General features: G+C 30.8%; 1 protein-coding gene across 4 annotated transcripts; it reads right to left on the bottom strand.

Moving 5' to 3' along the window:
- Positions 1-794: 794 nt before the first annotated feature.
- On the bottom strand, positions 795-20,050 carry cry (circadian regulator cryptochrome). Of its 4 annotated transcripts, none has more exons than XM_088224016.1 (13): positions 14,100-14,327; positions 11,666-11,822; positions 10,871-11,017; positions 9,545-9,732; positions 9,240-9,356; positions 8,721-8,860; positions 7,688-7,783; positions 7,509-7,582; positions 5,959-6,085; positions 5,655-5,837; positions 3,205-3,372; positions 2,579-2,702; positions 795-1,320 (listed from the first exon to the last, which is right to left on the bottom strand). In XM_088224016.1, exons 2-13 carry the CDS (start codon positions 11,793-11,795, stop codon positions 1,216-1,218), a joined length of 1,599 nt encoding a protein of 532 aa, XP_088080142.1. In that variant the 5' UTR covers positions 11,796-11,822; positions 14,100-14,327; the 3' UTR covers positions 795-1,215. The 4 variants fall into 4 exon arrangements, with proteins under 4 accessions (XP_088080142.1, XP_088080144.1, XP_088080140.1 ...); XM_088224018.1 differs by lacking the exon at positions 14,100-14,327 and adding an exon at positions 19,940-20,050 and having other exon boundaries at positions 1,087-1,320; XM_088224014.1 differs by lacking the exon at positions 14,100-14,327 and adding an exon at positions 18,044-18,181 and having other exon boundaries at positions 1,087-1,320.
- Between the last annotated feature and the right edge of the window lie 37 nt (positions 20,051-20,087).

Here is a 20,087-nt window from a genome sequence, read left to right as displayed (position 1 = left end):
GTACAAGTTTGGATAGAAATAAGAAGTGCGAAGAAAACTTTTATATCAAAGTGTCATAAACCATTACGTAGGTAGGTATGATAGGTTGATAAATTACTTAGATGTTGGGTCTGATATTGAGTGATATGGTTTTAAAATACCTTGACATTGGAGTGAGGTATTGAGTGAGGTGATATATTTTCAAATGAAGTATTTTTAGTTATTTCTCTCATAGAACTAGGGCATCGATATGTAATAATGATAATAATAACAATCACTCTATAAAAAAAATGTATAATTTATTTTATACAAATCTCCAGTAAGTACACTTGTCTAAGACATTCCATATTATAGAAATTCGATTTGTGTAAATTTAAATATCAAAATATTGGTCAGTATATAGTATTTTTTTATGTCAAAATGGTGGAGCGAGCTGGGATGGATGCTGATAGTTAAAATTAAATGTATTTTTAAAATTAAATCCCGAACTAAATTAATTAAAGTAGGTTATTTACAACTATGTAGTCAGAATTTTGGTCACCTAGAATAAAAATAAGGAACATATTTTTTACAGCTTAAACATTAAATAAAATAAAATTTGATAACAAAAAGGTAAAACTAAACTATGCAGTTTCATTGATATTTTAATTATTGATAATAATCACAACATTTTATGCTTTCGGGCAGTGGTTTCATAAAATTGTGTGCATAACATTACTTTGACTGTGACTGTTAATGTAAGAACAGTTATGATATGAAACCTATCAATCTAAATAAATAGCTTATAAAGTTTGTCTACAAAATAAAATTAAATATTTTTTATAAGTTACTTTTCTTGCACCTTTTGATAAATAATCACTAGAAATATTTGAGATCGTGTTATTAATTTCAATTATAATTAAGGAATATAGGGCTCAAGCTGTGGCAGTGTAGTACATATATATATACCAATCATGGGAGTTAAATTCTAGCTACCAAATGAGTCACAATACCAACTCAAAATCGCTCACTGAAATACCTCTTTTGCTGCAATATTTTTTAAGGACACAAAATGATTATGTTATTGTTTTGACCAGAAAAATAATCACCGGCCAATAAATTATCCCACTATACTTTCACATGCATCAGACATTTAACAGATATTTTATAATGAATAAGAGTAAACATATATAGATATATTTTGACACATAAAACAAAATTACGCATTAACACATGTTAACAAACCAAGGTTTAGTTTTACATAGTTGAAAGCTCATCAGGAAGCCACATGAACTGGCGAATTTCATCTTCATTGGAAGGACAACAGTGAGGTTGTTTCTTCCGAAGGTAAGTGCGCAAATTCTGAAAGACGGAAGCATTCTTTATTACTTTGAATCCTGACTAGTGCTAAGGGGGAATAAAGATTACAGTTCTGAGTGTGAGATGGAACCAGGACTCTAGATGAGTATTTTCAACTCGGTGGCTGCTCTCAGGGAAAATCTTGGAAAAGGAAATCAGTCCGTCTCATAGAGTAGTGATAGGTGCGTTCGCCTAAGATGCTCAAAGTCCTGCTTTTAATTACTTGCAGGGTAGATGCGAAATATTGGTTTTGAATGTGGTTCTACACTGCAATGTTTCATTGTTCCTGGACTGGCACCTGAAGCAATCGCCTCATATTCCAAGTTACATAAATGATCCAAATACGCTGGAATCAGAGTACTAATACAGTGTCCTATGGATTACTGGGTGTGGATAAGGAAATTATTGTAACGACGAATAAAAAAATTAACTTTTTGGCGTAGGACATAAAAAAACTTTTTTAGCTAAAATTTTGCAGTTTTAATAAGTAAATTGATTTAAAAGTAGGTTTTTTTGTCCAATTTTGTTTTTAAATAAGGAAAAAATTACGACCATAACGGTATTAATATTTTTTTCATGCACCTTCTGATAATTTTTTTAGAAAGGTTTACAATATGCATATTTTGAATTACCCAAAAATGAGATATTTCATGCTCTGTGGGACAAACGGCACATATGACACTTTGGCGCCAAACTTGTACGCAATATTTATTAGAAGCGCAGTCGGACATGATGCCAACTGCCGGACGTTTTGTATGTGCTCATTTTTAAACCCGAAAATTATAAATGAAAACTTGTTTTGAATACACTGATAGTGTTATCATTAGAATCATAAAAATCCGCTTCAAATATATTTTATATGTTTAATGTTATTCCTAACTTAAATACTCTATTGAGTATTATCTTTGTAGATTGATTATATTCCTGAGTGAACGTATTATGTTCTCCTAAACAAAAGCTATCTTCAGGAGAAATATTCTAATTGGATTTTGTCTAGGGGAAAACACCATCACAGGAGACGGCTGAGACACCAAATATTTTTTTTTATTCTTAGTATGGTGCACACACAGTGCTGCGAGTTGTTTAGATGGAGATATGAAATTTATATGTTTGTATTTTTAAATAATATGTTTGCTTCCACTTTTCATTATGTTGCATCAACACAGGGCTTTCGGTCTGATGGAGGTTGGGATACGTTCCTATTTTATGTAAATAAAATTCCATAGAGACACAAGTTTATGTCAGTACTCATAGTATTTACCTCCATCGCTGCTCGATTTTTTTGCAAGGCAACTTCATGATTTACCAAGCGATTGGGGTAATCTTTTCCAATGATACATCTCGCTTTTTCTTGAACTTCAATGGGCGCCTTCCATGGTTCATATCTGTGTGAAAAACCACATAGAGAAAATATTAACATCATTAGATCAATGTCATCACTTCATTTCCTCGTAAACTTACATGCACCAGAAAAGAAAAGAAAAAATTGGTCAGAAATCTGAGAAAAGTATTTGACCAACAAAGCGACATGCACTGGATAATTCGTTACTGTAATTGGGCCTCCTGGAATGTTGTGGTGCAAAAAATATATATATGTATATTGACGGGTTTCTGGCACAAGTTATTAACTACAAATTTTTGGAAAATGAGATATCTTCATAAATGGTATCAAATAATCTTAATTTAAAAAGTAATTAAAAATATTTCATATTTTAAAAATACACAAAATGTTATTTTATAATATTCAGCATGCAGTTTTATTCGAATTGTTGATTTGAGATGAGCTTTCGTTAACTTAAAAGTGCAATATCTCACAACTAGTAAAATGTAGTTACCAACTTGTGCCAGAAACCTGACGATTTATATCTAGAAAGAAATGTTTCTTACAAGTACTTCACTGGCATGTTCCTTAGTTCTGGAATGTACCGGCAGACATATTCTCCACTTGGGTCCAATCTGCGCCCCAATTGTACCGGGCACACACAGGCGGAGCTGTCCAAGAGCTTCTCAAATGCAGAACTCGATACCCACATCCAGTTGCCAGCGCAAACTGACCTAATCAATTGGATCACTAATTTAAGAAACACGATTGCCATATATCGATTCTAAAATAATAATATAAATCAGTAAAAATGAATGAGAAGTACTTTAATTTATTTTTATTTCATTTCGACCCTTTTAGATCTAAATTAATTCCTAATAATTAATTTTAAAAACATTTTGTATTTTATACCTACTAAAGGGCTGGCGTCTAGGATCAGATATACCGAAGTTTGATAATATAATAATTTTTGTACTTACCTCATGAATCTTAAATTGCTATCGATATTACACTAAAGAGTATTATGTATTATAATTTGTATATATATACAATCTTGAAGATTCTATAAATTATATATATATTTGTATATATATATAATTTATAGAATCTTCAAGATTTGATTGACAATACTCCAAATTAATGGTTTTGAGAATTAACATTTTTGATAATATTAATTTTAATTAGTCCATAATATCTCAATAGTTGTGCATTCTAAGGTTAACTTATTATAATATTGTGTAGGTATATATATACAGGGTGTTCTTTAAACCCTGTCACATCCGAAACCACAATGATCAGTATGAGCAAGAAGACATATTGGCACATTAAAATAAATTTTTAGAACGAATAAAATTTTCAAAAATAAAATATTTTTCTTTATTCGCTTTTTCTGATATTCTATTTTTTTAAATTTTATTTGTTCTAAAAATTTATTTTCATGTGGCAATATGTCTTCTTGCTCATTTATTTATTTATTTATTTATTGATTAACGGACATTGTCCATGTTTACAATTTATAAGGTTTAAATATTACAATAAAAGAGTAGTTTAAAACATTTTAAAAAAAAGAAAGAAGCATTGACAAACATAAGGGACATCGAGACAAGATCTGGACTACTTATTTAGTGCTCATTTAAATCGTTGTAAACTTAAACCAAAAAAGTACAGATCCTGTCTTGAGTTAACAATACGACAAAGGCGGGTCATTGGAGAATTTAGGCCATAGTTTGTTCTATGCTGATCGATGAACAGTACTTCATTGTTTCTCAATCTACGAGTCGGAATATTGAATTTTACTTGTCCCAGTAATGATGGAACATCGATTATACCATTTAGTATGCCGAACATATATATGGAGTCAATATTAGTTCTACGTTTTTGTAGACTAGAAATATTTAACATCGACTCTATTTCAGCATAAGAATAATTATCTCTCTCTAGTCCAAGCATCCACGCTATTTTTCAAAGCAAGCGATGTTGGACTGATTCAATGTGATTTATGCGATTGACATAGAATGGAGACCAGACCACTGAGGCATATTCAAGAAGAGGGCGAACAGTTGAGCAATAAAGAGTTTTGATTGTACGGACATTAGTAAAATCAGAGGATATTCTGTTAATGAAGCCAAGTAATTTCAGTGATTTATTTACTGTATTATCTATATGCTCGTTGTATGTCAGTTTATAGTCCAAAACAACTCCTAAATCTCTGATGGACTTGACTACATCAATTTTGGAGTTTTCTAATAGGTACTCGAAGGAAATTGGTTGTTTTGTTCTATGAAATGACATTATTTTGCATTTTTTAATATTTAGTTCTAATTTATTGACTTTACACCATCGGTTAAAAGAGTTAATGTCTGATTGAAGAAGAAAGCAGTCTTGTAAAGTTTGAATTATTTTGAGAATTTTGTTGTCGTCCGCGAAGAGCCAAAAACGAGAGTAAGAGAATGATTTAGCAACATCATTAATAAACAAATTGAAAAGCTCATACTGATCATCGTGGTTTCGGATGTGACAGGGTTTAAAGAACACCCTGTATATAGGTACATATAATATTATCTGTGTCCAGGCAGATGAAGGATACAGTTCTGTGTATGCCAGAACCCTGGACGATTTAATTGTTTTTCTCTTTTTTTTCATTTATTTATTTCAAATAAATATATTGTAATAATATAAAGGTACCTAAAATACATGACAAATATATTGTTAGTTACAAACCCATTTATATGGGTTTTCGGTGAAAATCCTTTACAAAAACATATTATTACTCTATTTATCTAATATTAAATACTGCTAATTAAACTATAATGAGCGAGAAAAAATGAGACACGAATATTTAATAAAAAGAAACATAAAATAGAAATACCAAAATTATAAACTACTGATCGAATACCCACTTAAAAAATTATTTAACGTAGCCAGATGTTAGGTGTCATAATGCTGTCAGAAACGTCCACAAGAAAAATTTACAACAAATTGTTATAATGAATATATGTATGTATTTGTTTTGTACCAATCAGCGTCCAACAAGTATTTAAGGAAGTGCTGCAGTCCGTATTCCCAGGAGAGCCACAGCGAGCCTCGAGTAAGGAAGGCAGCCACGGCGTTCCGAGCCGAGTGGTGGAGCCACCCTTCCCTGCGTAGCTGGCGCATAGCGGCGTCAATGAACGGGAAGCCCGTATTGCCAGAGGCCCATCTGAACAAAGCCATCACAATTAAGGTCATTTAAGGTGATTTTTTTTACAAAAATGGCGCTTTATAAATTAGCATACTACATGAAAACTACAAAACAAAATTTTAAATAAAAATAATCTCACTTTGCAATGACTGCGGGCTCTGGCTCAGCCCACGGAATGTTTAAACAAATCGGGTTGTTCAACATTTGCCCATAGTTTGGGTTGTTAACACTCATAGTGTAGAAATACTCGCGCCAAATCAGCTGCCCTGTTAATAATAAGAATAAATCATTAATGCATGAAAAAAAGCGAAATATATTTTTGTTTCGCATGCATTTATAAAAACTAAATAGTTTTAAACATTCTTTGATAAACATATTTATATCTGCCTTAAAAAGCTCGTATTACATTGGTCAGAAAATGGTACAAGATCTTGTGCAAGATTTGTCCCTATGAATATTGTGTCTTGTAATACACAAATTGGGTGAGATCTGTGGTTGAATTCAGAAAAATTAGAACACGTCCTATTATATGCCTGTGCTGCTGTTAACTGTCAATGCATATACATATGTTGTTGCTTGTGTCATGTTATTTATCCTCAGTATTATTTGTTTTACTGCACTTTTTCATTTCACGCTTGCCTTCCTTTTCTGGAAATACTGATTTTCAATAAGATTCATGATCCACGCTGTTTTAAAAACTTGATGTTGATTGCATAATAATACATAATTGTCACTAGTTCGTCGTCACAAGATAGCTCGTTTTGTCAAAAGTTGTCTCAAATGTTGTCAAAATTTTTCAATCACAGACACTGCCATGTGTAAAATAGCAAATGAAATACCACAAGAATTATTGAACAAGATCTTGCGCAAGACTTTGTACCATTTTCTGAGCTTTGGAATGCTTTGACATTAATTTATCTAAAAGATGTTACATATCATTATTTGTAGATGGTTTTGGCCATTTTCGCCATTTTGATATATACCTAATATTCATATTTTACCAATGCCAATTATTTATTTCAATAATAAAATAGTAATTTTTCAAAAATACAATGGTACAAAAATGCTTTTTTTTACCAAAACATTAATTTGTTACATACATCTTTATAATGAGGAAATCCATTTTTTTTTTAAATATATATTTTTTGTTAATAGACTACCAAACAAAGCCAATTAAAAAAATATATACTTTTATGTATCATATTATCATCACCATGATTTTTAAAAGTTTTGTAATTTTTTAATTATTCTGCCCGTGATGTCACAAGTTTTCGTCGGCGAGTTCTGTTGACATTTAAAAGTAGAGCCCCATAGTGTAAAAATACACTAAACGTTGAAAAAAACGGCTATCGGAAACTGGAAATCTATCACAACACATAACAACGCTGTAATTGATTGGTTGATTCTAAAAACTTGTGACGTAGTTCAAAGCAGTTAATTTTTATTAAAATCAATTTATTTATTCTTTCATATATTTTTGAGAAAGTTCACCATGTCGTGTAAGAAAACATTTTTTCTATAAAATTTCCCGTAGTACTGAACATCCTCATTCACCTGTCTTCAATCCATAAAATTTCACTATCCATATACTGTTTTGTTGGTTTTTTACTCCGTAAGAGATTGGAGTACAAAGGTAATTAGTGTATCGTTGTAATTTCATCACACAAACATGATTTAAACTATACTAACCGGTTATATGAGGAGTTGACACCAAAAAATTCCCGCAAACTTGGGCAAATATGTCATGAACACACCAATAAAATCTGAAATAAAATTAATTATTTTTAATTGCTAAATAACTATGGATATACAGTCATAACATAATTTGTATGTGTATAAATAAATAAAAGAGTAATTATTTACATTACCGTCTAACTGAAAGACAGCCAAAACGAAGAGCAGGACTTAAACTTATTGGAGGTCCTAACAAATCAGGATTAGAGTGTGTTGGCAAAAATGATCCGCTAAAAATATTAATGGTTTTAAGTAAGAAGTACAAGAGTTAATACAGCAGAAAACAGAGTAGGTTTTAAACGAAATTGCTTGGATTAAGTTACAGTGAAACTTCTATCTATTGTTCCTCGAAAGATCATTTTCCCGGATGTGTCATTTTTTTTTCTAACTCTCAATAAAAATCGATTGCATCAATCGTTTTTCTATCCACCATTTTACCACATTAATCGTCTGAATTAGGTTGCGTAATTTACATATTTTTATATTTTGTCTAAATGTTTGAAGGCATTTATAATAATGCGCAGAAGATTAGAGAGAGAGAGAGAGAAAACAGTTTGTCACTGCTGTCGGCGCCGATGAAGAGAATCCATCGCCTGAACCATTCTTTTCAGAAGCATGCATAATCTTTGAAAGATTAAAAACTTTGCACATTCAATAACTGATGCCGTAAATATATTGTTGACTCACGGAAACAAAACAGTCAAAAAACAAATATCGAATATTATTTCCAATGTAAAAAAGTTTTTTTTTTGTTACTGTTCCTCTTATTCATTTTATTTTTTTATTTAAATACATTTGAAACTTGTTTCCTTTTTAGAATTTCGAATGAGAGGGCGGTATCTTTACCCAATCGTATCTCCTAGTGCATGACCTCTTCTTCCCGCATTCATAGTTTGTTTTAATAGGTCCCTTTAAAAACGATAGATAGCAGTTTCACTATGTTTATTATTTTAGTGATTTCAAATAAAGATAACGTGCTTATCATTCAAAGTGGAAAATCTGAAGGTTATTGCATTTAACAACCATTATAGAAATACTTTTCATATAAGAGAAATATAATTATTCAGAAAAATCATTTTGGAATACATTTTTTAAATAATACGTACATTTTTTTTTCTATGCTATTTTAAATGTATGCAACAAGTTAAAAACAAGGGAAATGATTACTTCACGAAAGTTTCCCTCTCAAGTTGCAAACGGCTATGGAGCATCTCCAAACCTCGGGTTTCTCCCCCTTTCCAGCGAATCATGGGAAGTTCCCCATTTACCAGCTCCGAGTAGATTCCAAAGTCTTCTGGCTTCGGGAACTGCAACAAGTTAAAGACTTACACAATTAGTTTTAAATACATTTGAAATAATGAAACTGACCTTTCCAGAATTGTGGATTGATATTAAATGAATATACATACATATATTACATATGATGTCCTAAAAAATAAATAAAATATAACTACTAAATTGTATGTCTGCTTAATAGTTGAAGCATATGCTATCCATAAATAGCATTCGGGCTTCTTGACTGCCAACTCCCGCGTGTCTTACAAGGTAGGTCCGCAATTGATGATAAAATTCCAACTAACAGTGGAATAATCTTTTACGAAAACGTACTACAGATAATTTGAATGTCACCATGAAACAAACTGCACTAATTATTAAAATATGTTCATTTAAAAGTTTAAGACTTACGCGAACCAACAATTGGATATGATCATGCAGACTTGGCGGTATGAAGCCAAACTTAACAGTAGAAAAATCAATGTCATCTACTGGTCTTGGAGGCAAACCGATGGTTTCCACAATATGCTGTAAAATAACAACATAATTAATAATAAAATTAATATTTGAAGCACTAACTTTATGATTTTCCATGATTAAATAATATAACTAAATATTTTCTTTGTGTAAAATCATTAGATAAATTTAATCTGCCGACCAATATCAAAGCGTGACTGTTCCGAAAAAAAGAAATAACAAAATAACATTATATTTACCAGAAACATTTGGTAGGTAAGCGGTGGTATTCCTCCGTTAGCTTGTATCACTTCGGATGGATTCCACAACGTGTGGGAGACATGCTCGGTGCATTGGACACCAATATCCTGGCAGAGATACTTCACGGAATTGTCCCTCGGTATCCATACTGGCTCACAGTCTTGCTCAAAAGACAACTTAGTAATGCCTACGAAAACACACATTCTCCAACTTATATTATAAATTGAGGAGACATTTTGTTTTTATTTGGGCAAATGACATAAGTGAACAAAAAAAATTAACCGTTTTCTGCCTGTAAGCCTGTAAACACAAGAACAAGTATTATTATTGAAAGCAAAATGGCCAGATCTCAACACTATACACGAGAATATAAACGCTTGAAAATTTACGAGCATATCGTCACCATTCAAGAAAAGTCACTAACCCAAAAAACAACATTCTGAGAAATCGCAATTTGAAAATTTGGAGAATAAGGGAAAATCAGATTTTATAGTTTTGGGGCTTTTATCTTTATAGCATAATTAATTTATGTCTTTTTAATAAATTCCATTGTTGACTTTTTCCTTTGGATACATAAATAAACATCTGGAGGGTTTTTAACGAGGGGAGGTGGCTAAAATTTCGTAAGTCAAAATTGTTAGTTTTAGGGTTAGTGCCTTTTGCCTGAACGGTGAATTAATCTCCCCTCCCTTGTAAGCGAGTGTCTGGTTCTTTGTGATAACTGAACCTATGGTAGGTTTGGCTCTGGTAATTACCCTCCACTTTAAACAAAAAAAAATTTTAGTGATATAAAACCTACATTTAGGATTGATGAGCTTTGTGATAAGATAATTTAAATTGCAAAGAATGCTAAATTAATGAAAAAATACATTAGACAAAAAAGAAATGCTTTATAGCCTAAAATAATTATTGAGACCACATTCTGTTGCATATTTTTAAAAATTAAGTGGAAAGTGTTTTTTGCATTAAAAAACACATTTATTTTTACGTAAATTTCTTATACACCTCTACTAAATTATTTTTTTATAAAAAAATAAATACATAGCGAGGCTACACTGACAGAATGCATTAAGTCAACAGTCTTTATATATTTAAAATATTTTTAAATATAGGTACAAGAAGTTGATTTCCAATTTTATGCTATGCCTAGAATAAAGATTACTCTTAAAAAACTTTAAATGCGATTATCTCCGAACATGTTTTAATGACTTAATGCATTCTGTCAGTGAAGCCTCGTATACTCATTTTACTGAAACTAAAATGTACTGTTTTATACATCCATTTATTTTTCTTTTACTTGCTTGTATGCATTAAAATAATTATACCAAATTCCTCCCAAAGCTTCCTGATGATGAAGTCAGGTTTCCCCCTGAACAAAAGAAGTTTTCCGCCATATTTAGTTAGCTGGTTGTTAAGATCCACTAACGACTCTAGGAGAAATCGCATCCGATTATATCCAATTAACTTAGTTCCTGAAAAGTTAATGAAATCATGAATTTAAATTCTATGAAAATAAAATAAACATTTCATTATAGAAGAGCAATTCCGCTGCACAATTTTGCACATTTGGTGAGAGGGTGTTCTACGCCGAAGGTAAATTGTATTATAATGATGTAAGTTGATCAAGATTTCAGGTTATGAAATTGTTAAAAGTTTATCTAGCTGTATCAATATTTTTAAAATGTATATTGCTTTTAATTCTCACGCGTAAAATGTATTGTTCTATGTACCTAACTAAACAAATTTTTTAGGCTCAATTACAGTGGTAAATTACAGCACAGAAAACCCAGGCTTGAAGAAAGTCACATTTATTTTTTGTGCTATTATCGGGAATCGAACCTGGAACCATCCGTGCGTGAGTCAAGTGTCTTAGCCATTACACCACGGAGGTCTCCGAGTTTAGTATGCACATAAATCTGTGCATCTATAACAATTGAAGCATTAAAAAATGTTTATCGCAAGCTTAATAAAATCACATTGCAATCGCGATCTCACTGGGAATTTAACCAGGAACCCTTGAGCATAGAGAAAGCCTCTTAAGTCACAACACTACGAGGGCCAATGTATTTTGGTAATCTTAGGGACCTAAGTGTAGGTAGATTTTTGAACAGTTTTCTTACCTGCACTTTCTCCATCGAAGATAAATATGGGATAGAACGGGATGGTCCTGTCTTCCAAGGCGTGGAGCAATGCCGGGTTGTCATGGAGACGCAGACCATGTCTGAACCAGAGAACACTTCCTCCTGCCATTATTTCAGAAGTTTACCAAGAATACACCTAGATTTTTTTTTTAAAAACACTGGTAAATTATTCAATGTGGAATATTAATTAAATACTAAACAACAGATTAATAAAAAACATTTTAAAAATTAAAAAACTCAAGGTGATGGTCAATCACGGGCAGAATGGCAATGTTACACAGTGTATAAAGTGATCACTTAAACAAGACAATGTCTAGTAATTACCCAGAATTCCGTTCAATTTCTCATTATTTATTTGTACTTTTACATAGTTTGTATTCTTTTTTTTATACAGAATAATGTTCCCTCACTGGGGTGTCCCGTGCCGAGGGAAACATTTTACAAAATTTGAAACATGCTTAAGATTAGCTATTTAACAAAGTTATTTTATATTATATTCCCATCTTAAAAAAAAAAAAACATCTGTATTGAAATATTTGTCTATCGTAATAAAATAAACAATATTTCATTATTAAAATATAGTTTAGCTCGAGAATAATTTATAAATACATACATCGATTCGAGTTCAAATACTAATCCATGCCAAAAACAGTAAACTTTCTTCTAAAATGGTCTACATTTGAGGAAAACCGGTACTGTATTACAAGCTACAAGTTAGACAGCTCTTTCACATAATAATAATAGGGATTGTAAGGCTTCTCATATACACATTAACATAAGGTTGTTATAGAAAAAAACTATTAGCCACACAAAAATAAAACAAAATTATTAAGACGATATTTTGGTAAAAATATAAATTCAAATACATAACAATTACTGTGACTAGTTTTTTTTTTAAAGATAGAACTTTAAATTTGAAACATTCTATTTGTAAAAAAGATATACGAATTAAAAAAATATTTGGGATAATTTTTTTTTAAAGATAAATTATATCACTTTAAAACAAATTTCATTTCAAAGTAAAACTGGTTGCTATAAACAGATGTTTAAAATAGATTTAATTACATTAAAATATATGGTGATAATTGCACCGAATAATCTAAATTGAATACAGAAAATTTGATAGAATTATGCAAGCGGTAGAATAGAAATTGATTTGGTGGATAAATAAATAATGTGCACGCTTCCATTATTCAAATTCATTCTGAACCTAAAATAAACATAATAACATCAGATGTAAATCAAAATAAAGGCCGATAAGAAAGGAGAGAGAGAATATTTGAAATTTGCAATTACAAAGTGACACAATAAAGGGTAAACTTGACTATCAATTGATGTGTTAACATGTTAAATCAATTTTACGCTATCAATAAACAATTGCTTAAATATAAATATTTCAAGACAAAGCAAGTAAAAAAAATATCCATCAACATCGTGTATTCATAAATTTCTTACTTTTTCTTCATACACTTTATACCAATTATTAAAGTGAAGTAAAAGAAAACAATTTTAAGAAATAAATAGTATTTCTTAACTAAGTATATATAAATGCACTGGAACCTCTTTGATGGGGATGCGTTCCACACAGAAACTGTGTAAAAAAAAACTGCATAAAACAAATATACAAAACAATTAAATTGTTTACTATTTATTGTATCTATTTACTGTAATTTTATTAAAAATTAAAACATGACATAAAATTTTTTTTAAAAATCGTGACGTAATAGACGTACCCGTTTACGCACATTTGGTAAGACAACACATTAATCTTACTTATCGTTAAATTAATGCTGTTTTTTTTTTGTTATTTAATTGTTTTTTTAAAACCATGTGAAAAGAGGTTTCGTTCACTGTTTTTTTACTGTACAGTATTTGTTCTAAAGTATGACAAAAAACAAGAAACATGATTTGTTTTTAACTATCTTTTCTCTCTTAAACAATTCACACCAAATATTTTTCAAATGGCATGTCATGAGTGCTGTTTTTCTATCTCAAAAATGTTTTCCCTCTCTGTTGCAATATATTTAAATTTACACCTTACAACATTTAAAATATGCTCGAACTATAAATTGTAGAGAGATAAAATAAAAATTATAACATAAATAAAAATTAAACTAATATTTCTTCAATCTTTGCATTGAAATTTTTATAGGCATTGTTTCTGAATTTTTTTAGAATCACATATTAAATATATTTGTAAGATTGATAAGTTATTTGAAACTCTTAGGCATAAACAAATAATTCAGCGAATTAAAAACAAGAATATTAATAATTGAGTTTCTCAACTGATATTTCTTGTTAAAACCGCAATTTAATTATTCCTACCACTTGTGAACAATTTAAAAATTATAGTGATCAAAACTAGATAATTAAAATATATAATAATTAAAAATATTCAAATTTATAAACTCACTTATTTTTCCAGGAAACCAAAATACATCTGTTCACATTGACATTCCAAGAGCGAATAACAAGATATTACAAAGGATAAAATACAAACCCCTTCTTCGCACAAATCATAAATACAGCTATAATACACAAATACTCAAACGAGGAAATGGGGGATAACTGTATTCAAATATACAGTCTAAATCTCAGAGTAATAACGCGCTACTCGCTTATAGAGATGCCATTTTTCTCTAGTGCATAGAACAAAAGCGTTGCAAATTTTTGGTTAGCAACAACTTCACTCTGCTGGCGGCCATTATTATTTAGTTTAAAAACAGAAGTGTAATGGAAGCTTTGTTATTACTAATACTAAAAATACAATTTATACATCTTACGGAGGATTATAAAATATATGTATATAGGAGAATCATAGAAATATAAATTGGAATAACCCTGCAATAATAAATACATAATACCTACCTTTTAAGGAAATAAATACATAGGTACATTTAAAAGTAATTACAACGCAAATTAATACCAATTTGCAGCCCATTGTTTTGCTGCAAACTGTAGCTAATTTCGTGATTGATAATCTAGATCAATTTCTCATGGTTCATGGATTTTTTTTTTTTTAAATGTAGTACTCATTTATTATCTTAGTTAAATAAAATACATATTTTAAAAGAAGAAATTCTCTTAGGAAGTAGCACCAACCTCCCCTATCTACCGCCTACAAACAAAACACCTACACTTCAACTTATATAATCAAGTACAGTAAGCACAACTGTTTGTTGTATACTAGCAAAATAATAAATTGAATAATATTTACCATAAATGAAAATTTGAAAATAACCCCAACTTCCCCTATCTCAACCAAGAGAAAACACCTACGCTTAAACTTATATAATCAAGTACAGTAAGCACAATTGTTTGTTGTATACTAGCAAATAAATAAATTGTGCAATAAATTACATAAATGAAAATTAGAAAATAAGATCCAACACAGGTACACGATTTTTCAAATGAAATTTCAATAATTCAATATTTAACGTGTTTAAAAAAAAAGAAGAAATATTTGTATTCTTAAAAATATTTATTTTTATTTTTAAAATGAAGCCTCTATTTTAAAGGCTTGTCAGCAGGTGGAAAGAGAGGATATGGAAGGATGTTATGAAAAATGTACCACAACACCCAGACCAATAAAGAAAAAAAATATTTATTGGATTTTTTTCTATTGAGAATTGAACTCGAATTTAACCAAATATTTTAATTTTGGGGGTCATTTTCAACGAGTTGTAAATAACTCACTATGAGAAAATGGGAATCAACTTGAGGTAGAGGGGGGTTCGAACCTCGGACCTCCTGACCTGGAGTCCAGGACACTACCCACAGGACCACAACCCGTCACAAAATTAATACAATAACAATAATTAGTTTAATTTTTTTATATCCTAAATTGATTTAATGCAAGGATCACCTATCCACCATTATTATTTATTTTACTAAACTTTTCTAACATGTTTTTTTCAATATGGTATTACGTTACACATACTGTAAAGAAATTCAAATTCATTATTATTATTCTGGGTAATTTCTGTAGTGCCGTTTTCTTGAAAATCACCTCAAGGGCGCTGTATTGTTATTGTATTAATTTAGTGACGGGTTGTGGTCCCGTGGGTAGTGTCATGGAGTCCAGATCAGGAGGTCCCAGGTTTGAACCCCACTCTACCACAACTTGTAACCCATTTTTAACACAGTAATTTTCAACTGAAAGAAAAAGGTCTCAAAATGGACATATTTGGGTAAATCATAAGAATGCAAATATATATTTTTTTCAATTTACTAAAAATAGTAAAAAAGATTATTCATTACCTGACGGGAAAACGAATTCCCACGCAGATGCGGGGCGAGAAATAGCGGGGGCGAAGTCCTAGGGCTTCTACGATATTATTTAGCGGAGTGGACTGTATTTAATTTTAATGAAATAAGTGAGTATCCTCGATATGGGGTATGCAGTGTCAATCGGTCACAACCCCAACAAATGAGATGGATTAGGAATGGAGGCCAACTAACCTTATCTTCGTTCTTGATGGACTTGCTGTGGCCCGACTGGTCACTTGCGAGTGGCACGAACATGAGGGAAGGCACCAATCTGGAGCTCAACACTGGCGGTTGGTGGAAACAAAGTTTATGATGCAGCATACGTTCAAAAAAATAAACGCGCGATGTACGACACAAGGTCTTGATTTGGTGGATGATCAAAGGATACTGAGGTGGGAAGTGAACAGTGGTTATGGGTACAATGGATGTAGAAGTTGTGACAATACTTGAACAATGCATACCCACATAATTTGCAACCACTACAACTATCAGACAATAGATTTAATCATTTACGCACATTTGGAAGTACATAGTTTTTATCACTTATAAGATATCCAGAGCCTTTTGCATACTTCTCTCCGTAAGCACAAGCAAGGGGTGTTTGTTATAGTTCTATATTATCTCTGAGGGGCATTTGTTTTAGTTCTACATTATCTCGGAGGGGCATTTGTTATAGTTCTACATTATATCTGAGGGGCATAAGAAAGTCCAAAAACGAATACATAGTATTATTGTTACACAAATTATTATTTTTAAAAAAAATTGCACCGTAATATTTTGAAACCGTGTAAAATGGGAGTTAGATGTACACAAAATGTGGTGTTTGTCCAGTATTTTTTGTTGGTAAATTTATTTTTATTTATGTCATTTCACATACACATATTTTTATAAAAATTATATTGAAAAAAGTAATTAATTAAAATTGATAATATTTTTCTCACAGAAACGACTTGCTCTAACTGTTCTTGTTGCGTAATATTAGAATCCTGCAATTTATTGATTAACTCTGCCACAACATTGTGTATAATATTTCGTGTTTACGTCAATCATACTAATTATACAACTCAACCTTGCAGCGCAAAACTTTACAATGATTATAAAGAAAAAACATAGTGTATATATATTTTCAAACATAATATATCATACTGTCATAATCATATTCTTTTATCCGCACATGATGGTGCAAAGGGCACTGTATTAGTAGGAACTCCAATTGCAACGTATCGGCGATCATTTATAAAAAAAATGAAGGCAAGATTAGTCTTAAACTTCCGTCACCAGTAAGAGAATTAGAATTTTTACCTGAGCATATTCAAAAACTAATTATGATATTCATGGTAATCTTAATTACTAGTTCCTGTGAATCTTATTCACATCAATAAAGTTTTCAACTTTTAAACTGAAACAATGTGGCAACATTCACCATTCTGTCGATAGGTTGACTTTCATATTCATGTATGGCATTTTTAGATTCTCTACATATGCTTGGTTTGAATATTACATTCGCATGCGTGTTGGCCTACTATAGAGAATGAAAGTATGGAGAAAATTAGCGACCCTTTTTTTTTTACAGACCAGAAATCTTTGTATATTGATTTAAAAATCTAATATTGATATCAATCCTGTCAGGGAAAAATCCAGATTTTGTCTACAATGTTTTATAAATACCCATAATATTGTTCATGGACACATTGAGGCAGCCTCCGTGGTGTAGTGGTCAAGGCGCTTGACTCACACACAAAAGGTTCCGGGTTCGATTCCCAGTGAGAACACAAAAATTAAAATGTGATTTTTCTCAAGCCTGGGTGTTCTGTGATATAATTCACCACTGTAATTGGGCCTCCTGGCCTGTTGTGGTGCAAAAATAAATAAATAAATTGATAAATAAAATAAAATTAATGACGGCCTCTAAGGCCCAGTTTTAAATCATTCTTCTTCCTTTGCCTCACCAATCGGTGGTAGGCAACCTTCATTTTGAATTCATTACGATCTTGGGCCAGTATAATCAGCGCAATCATTAATGACAGTTAAAAATAAGTCACCAAAATATATTTTATAAAAGTGTTATCTTTTGACTGATCACCTTACCTTCTACGTAACAAAAATTACAATACACCACAACTAGAGTACTTATGCAGTGGCCTATGCACCACTAGGTGCAGATAGGGTAATTATGATAATTCTCTTTTTCACATAAAAGAGAGATTTAAAAAAAGTTACCATTCCTAGACCACTACTGATCAAACGACGGACAATTACGTAATGAGTAAGTGCCGATAATAACATTATAATATTGTTTTAGTTATAATTTGTAATAACTTAAATTAGTTAACTAATCTTGATTATTGTAAAAAATCTATACATTAAGTTATTTACGTAGACGCCAATATTATATTAATATGCCAAAATTTAATACTAAACAATTTGAAAAAAGTTATGTACATCAGGGAATAAATTTCTATAACAATTTGCCTGACGAAATAAAAATTATCGATGTCTTTACTAAATCAAACTAAAAGTAAAAATATTTGTTTATCAACCTCCTTAATTAAATGTTGCCTTTTAACATTTAAATCTTATTTAAGTTTTTTATTTTAAAATTGAGGAAATATGTTTTTTTGTTTTTTTTTTCAATGTATTTTTCTACAGTACTTGAAGTTCGTTTGTTAAGTAACTTGAAAACCTTATTTTACAACTTTCTTCACCATGTTATAGTGTGTATATGGGTGAGTGTGTATGGGCGTGTGAATGAGTTTGCGTGTGCGTGTATATGTGTGGATATTTATACATGCGTGCGCATGCTCATTTGCATGCATATGTATGTGCACTTATTTCCAAAAAAAATGTTTTATATACCTTCATTGATTTTTTGAAATAATGTGTATTTTGTACTTAAATTATTAATATTGTAATCCCCTGTGGGAGCACAAGAGGTTGCTTCTTTTTTGGTGTGGTATTTCGTTTTGTTTTTTGTTTCTGTAATTTTAGTTTATTATGTATTTCTTTTTGTTAACATGTTGTAACTTTTTTTTTATATTCAATTATTTTTTTAAAAATTGTTTGTCTGAGTTGAACAATCGTCATCCCGTGGCTCGTATCGCAGACTCACAGATCACAGGTTTGAGGTTCGAACCCCACTCTACCTTATTCAATAATGCTCCTGGACATCCAAATTGCACCGATTTGACGAGTGATGATGGATAAATTAAAGTAATGTTTCTTCCTCCAAACTATGCATCACGCAATGTGGAACTTCACCTGATTATGGTTTAACCCTAATTGCGTGATATCAGAATCATGCAAAAGGTGCCCGTCAGAAAAAAATCTAGATTTTTTTTATATTGAATACATAATTGACACATCATATACATATACCTACTATGTCTAATGACAATACTGTTAGACTGGTAAATAAAGAAATCTTATTGCCGAACAATATGCATAAAAGTCTCTTTAATTTTTTAAAGATTCCAGTAATCCAAAAATTTGTTAAACTGAACAGGTTCGTTTTCCATTGTTTGGTATATAGACTTTACTGTGGTGAATTATTTACGATACGGTAATAACAGTCTCCAAAATTGAATATTTGGGTGAATCATAAGAATAAAAACATTTAAAAAAAAAATATATGCTGGCCAATCTAGAATCGGTTGTTAAGTGGTGCACACAAAGTTATTTATGATTAATAATATTTGTAAAACAATATTCTAATTTAAATTTATGGAGTTTATTCAAGTTAAATATTCTATATAAAAAAACACGAACTCAAGGTATGTACTCAAGAATTTTTAAAGATTTATCCTTTTTAAAATGTACTAAACCAGTATGCATATTTGGCTCAATTTATTATTTTTATTTTGTATTGAATTTTTATTGATAATAAAGTCGTTTTTGCCACGCACATGGCAATTTAGATGATAAGAAAATATATTTCAATCAATTTAATATAAACTGTTTCCTAATAATAATTTTTAAAAAAATTACCTGAATATTATTTATCGGACGCAATTAACACCGATTTCAATTGTATACACCAAGCCAAGCCAAGATCGAGGTGAAACAAGGATAGCATGGGAAAGATGTATTGATTTTGAAGCATGTTATATAAACACACTCATACATTGATGATGGT

The sequence above is a fragment of the Micrasema longulum genome, unplaced genomic scaffold, assembly GCF_059751315.1.
Source record: "Micrasema longulum isolate JH-2025_06_02 unplaced genomic scaffold, ASM5975131v1 h1tg000261l, whole genome shotgun sequence".
NCBI classification, from domain to species: domain Eukaryota; kingdom Metazoa; phylum Arthropoda; class Insecta; order Trichoptera; family Brachycentridae; genus Micrasema; species Micrasema longulum.
Note: the sequence above shows the minus strand (reverse complement) of the source record. Positions and strands in the feature narration are given on the sequence as shown.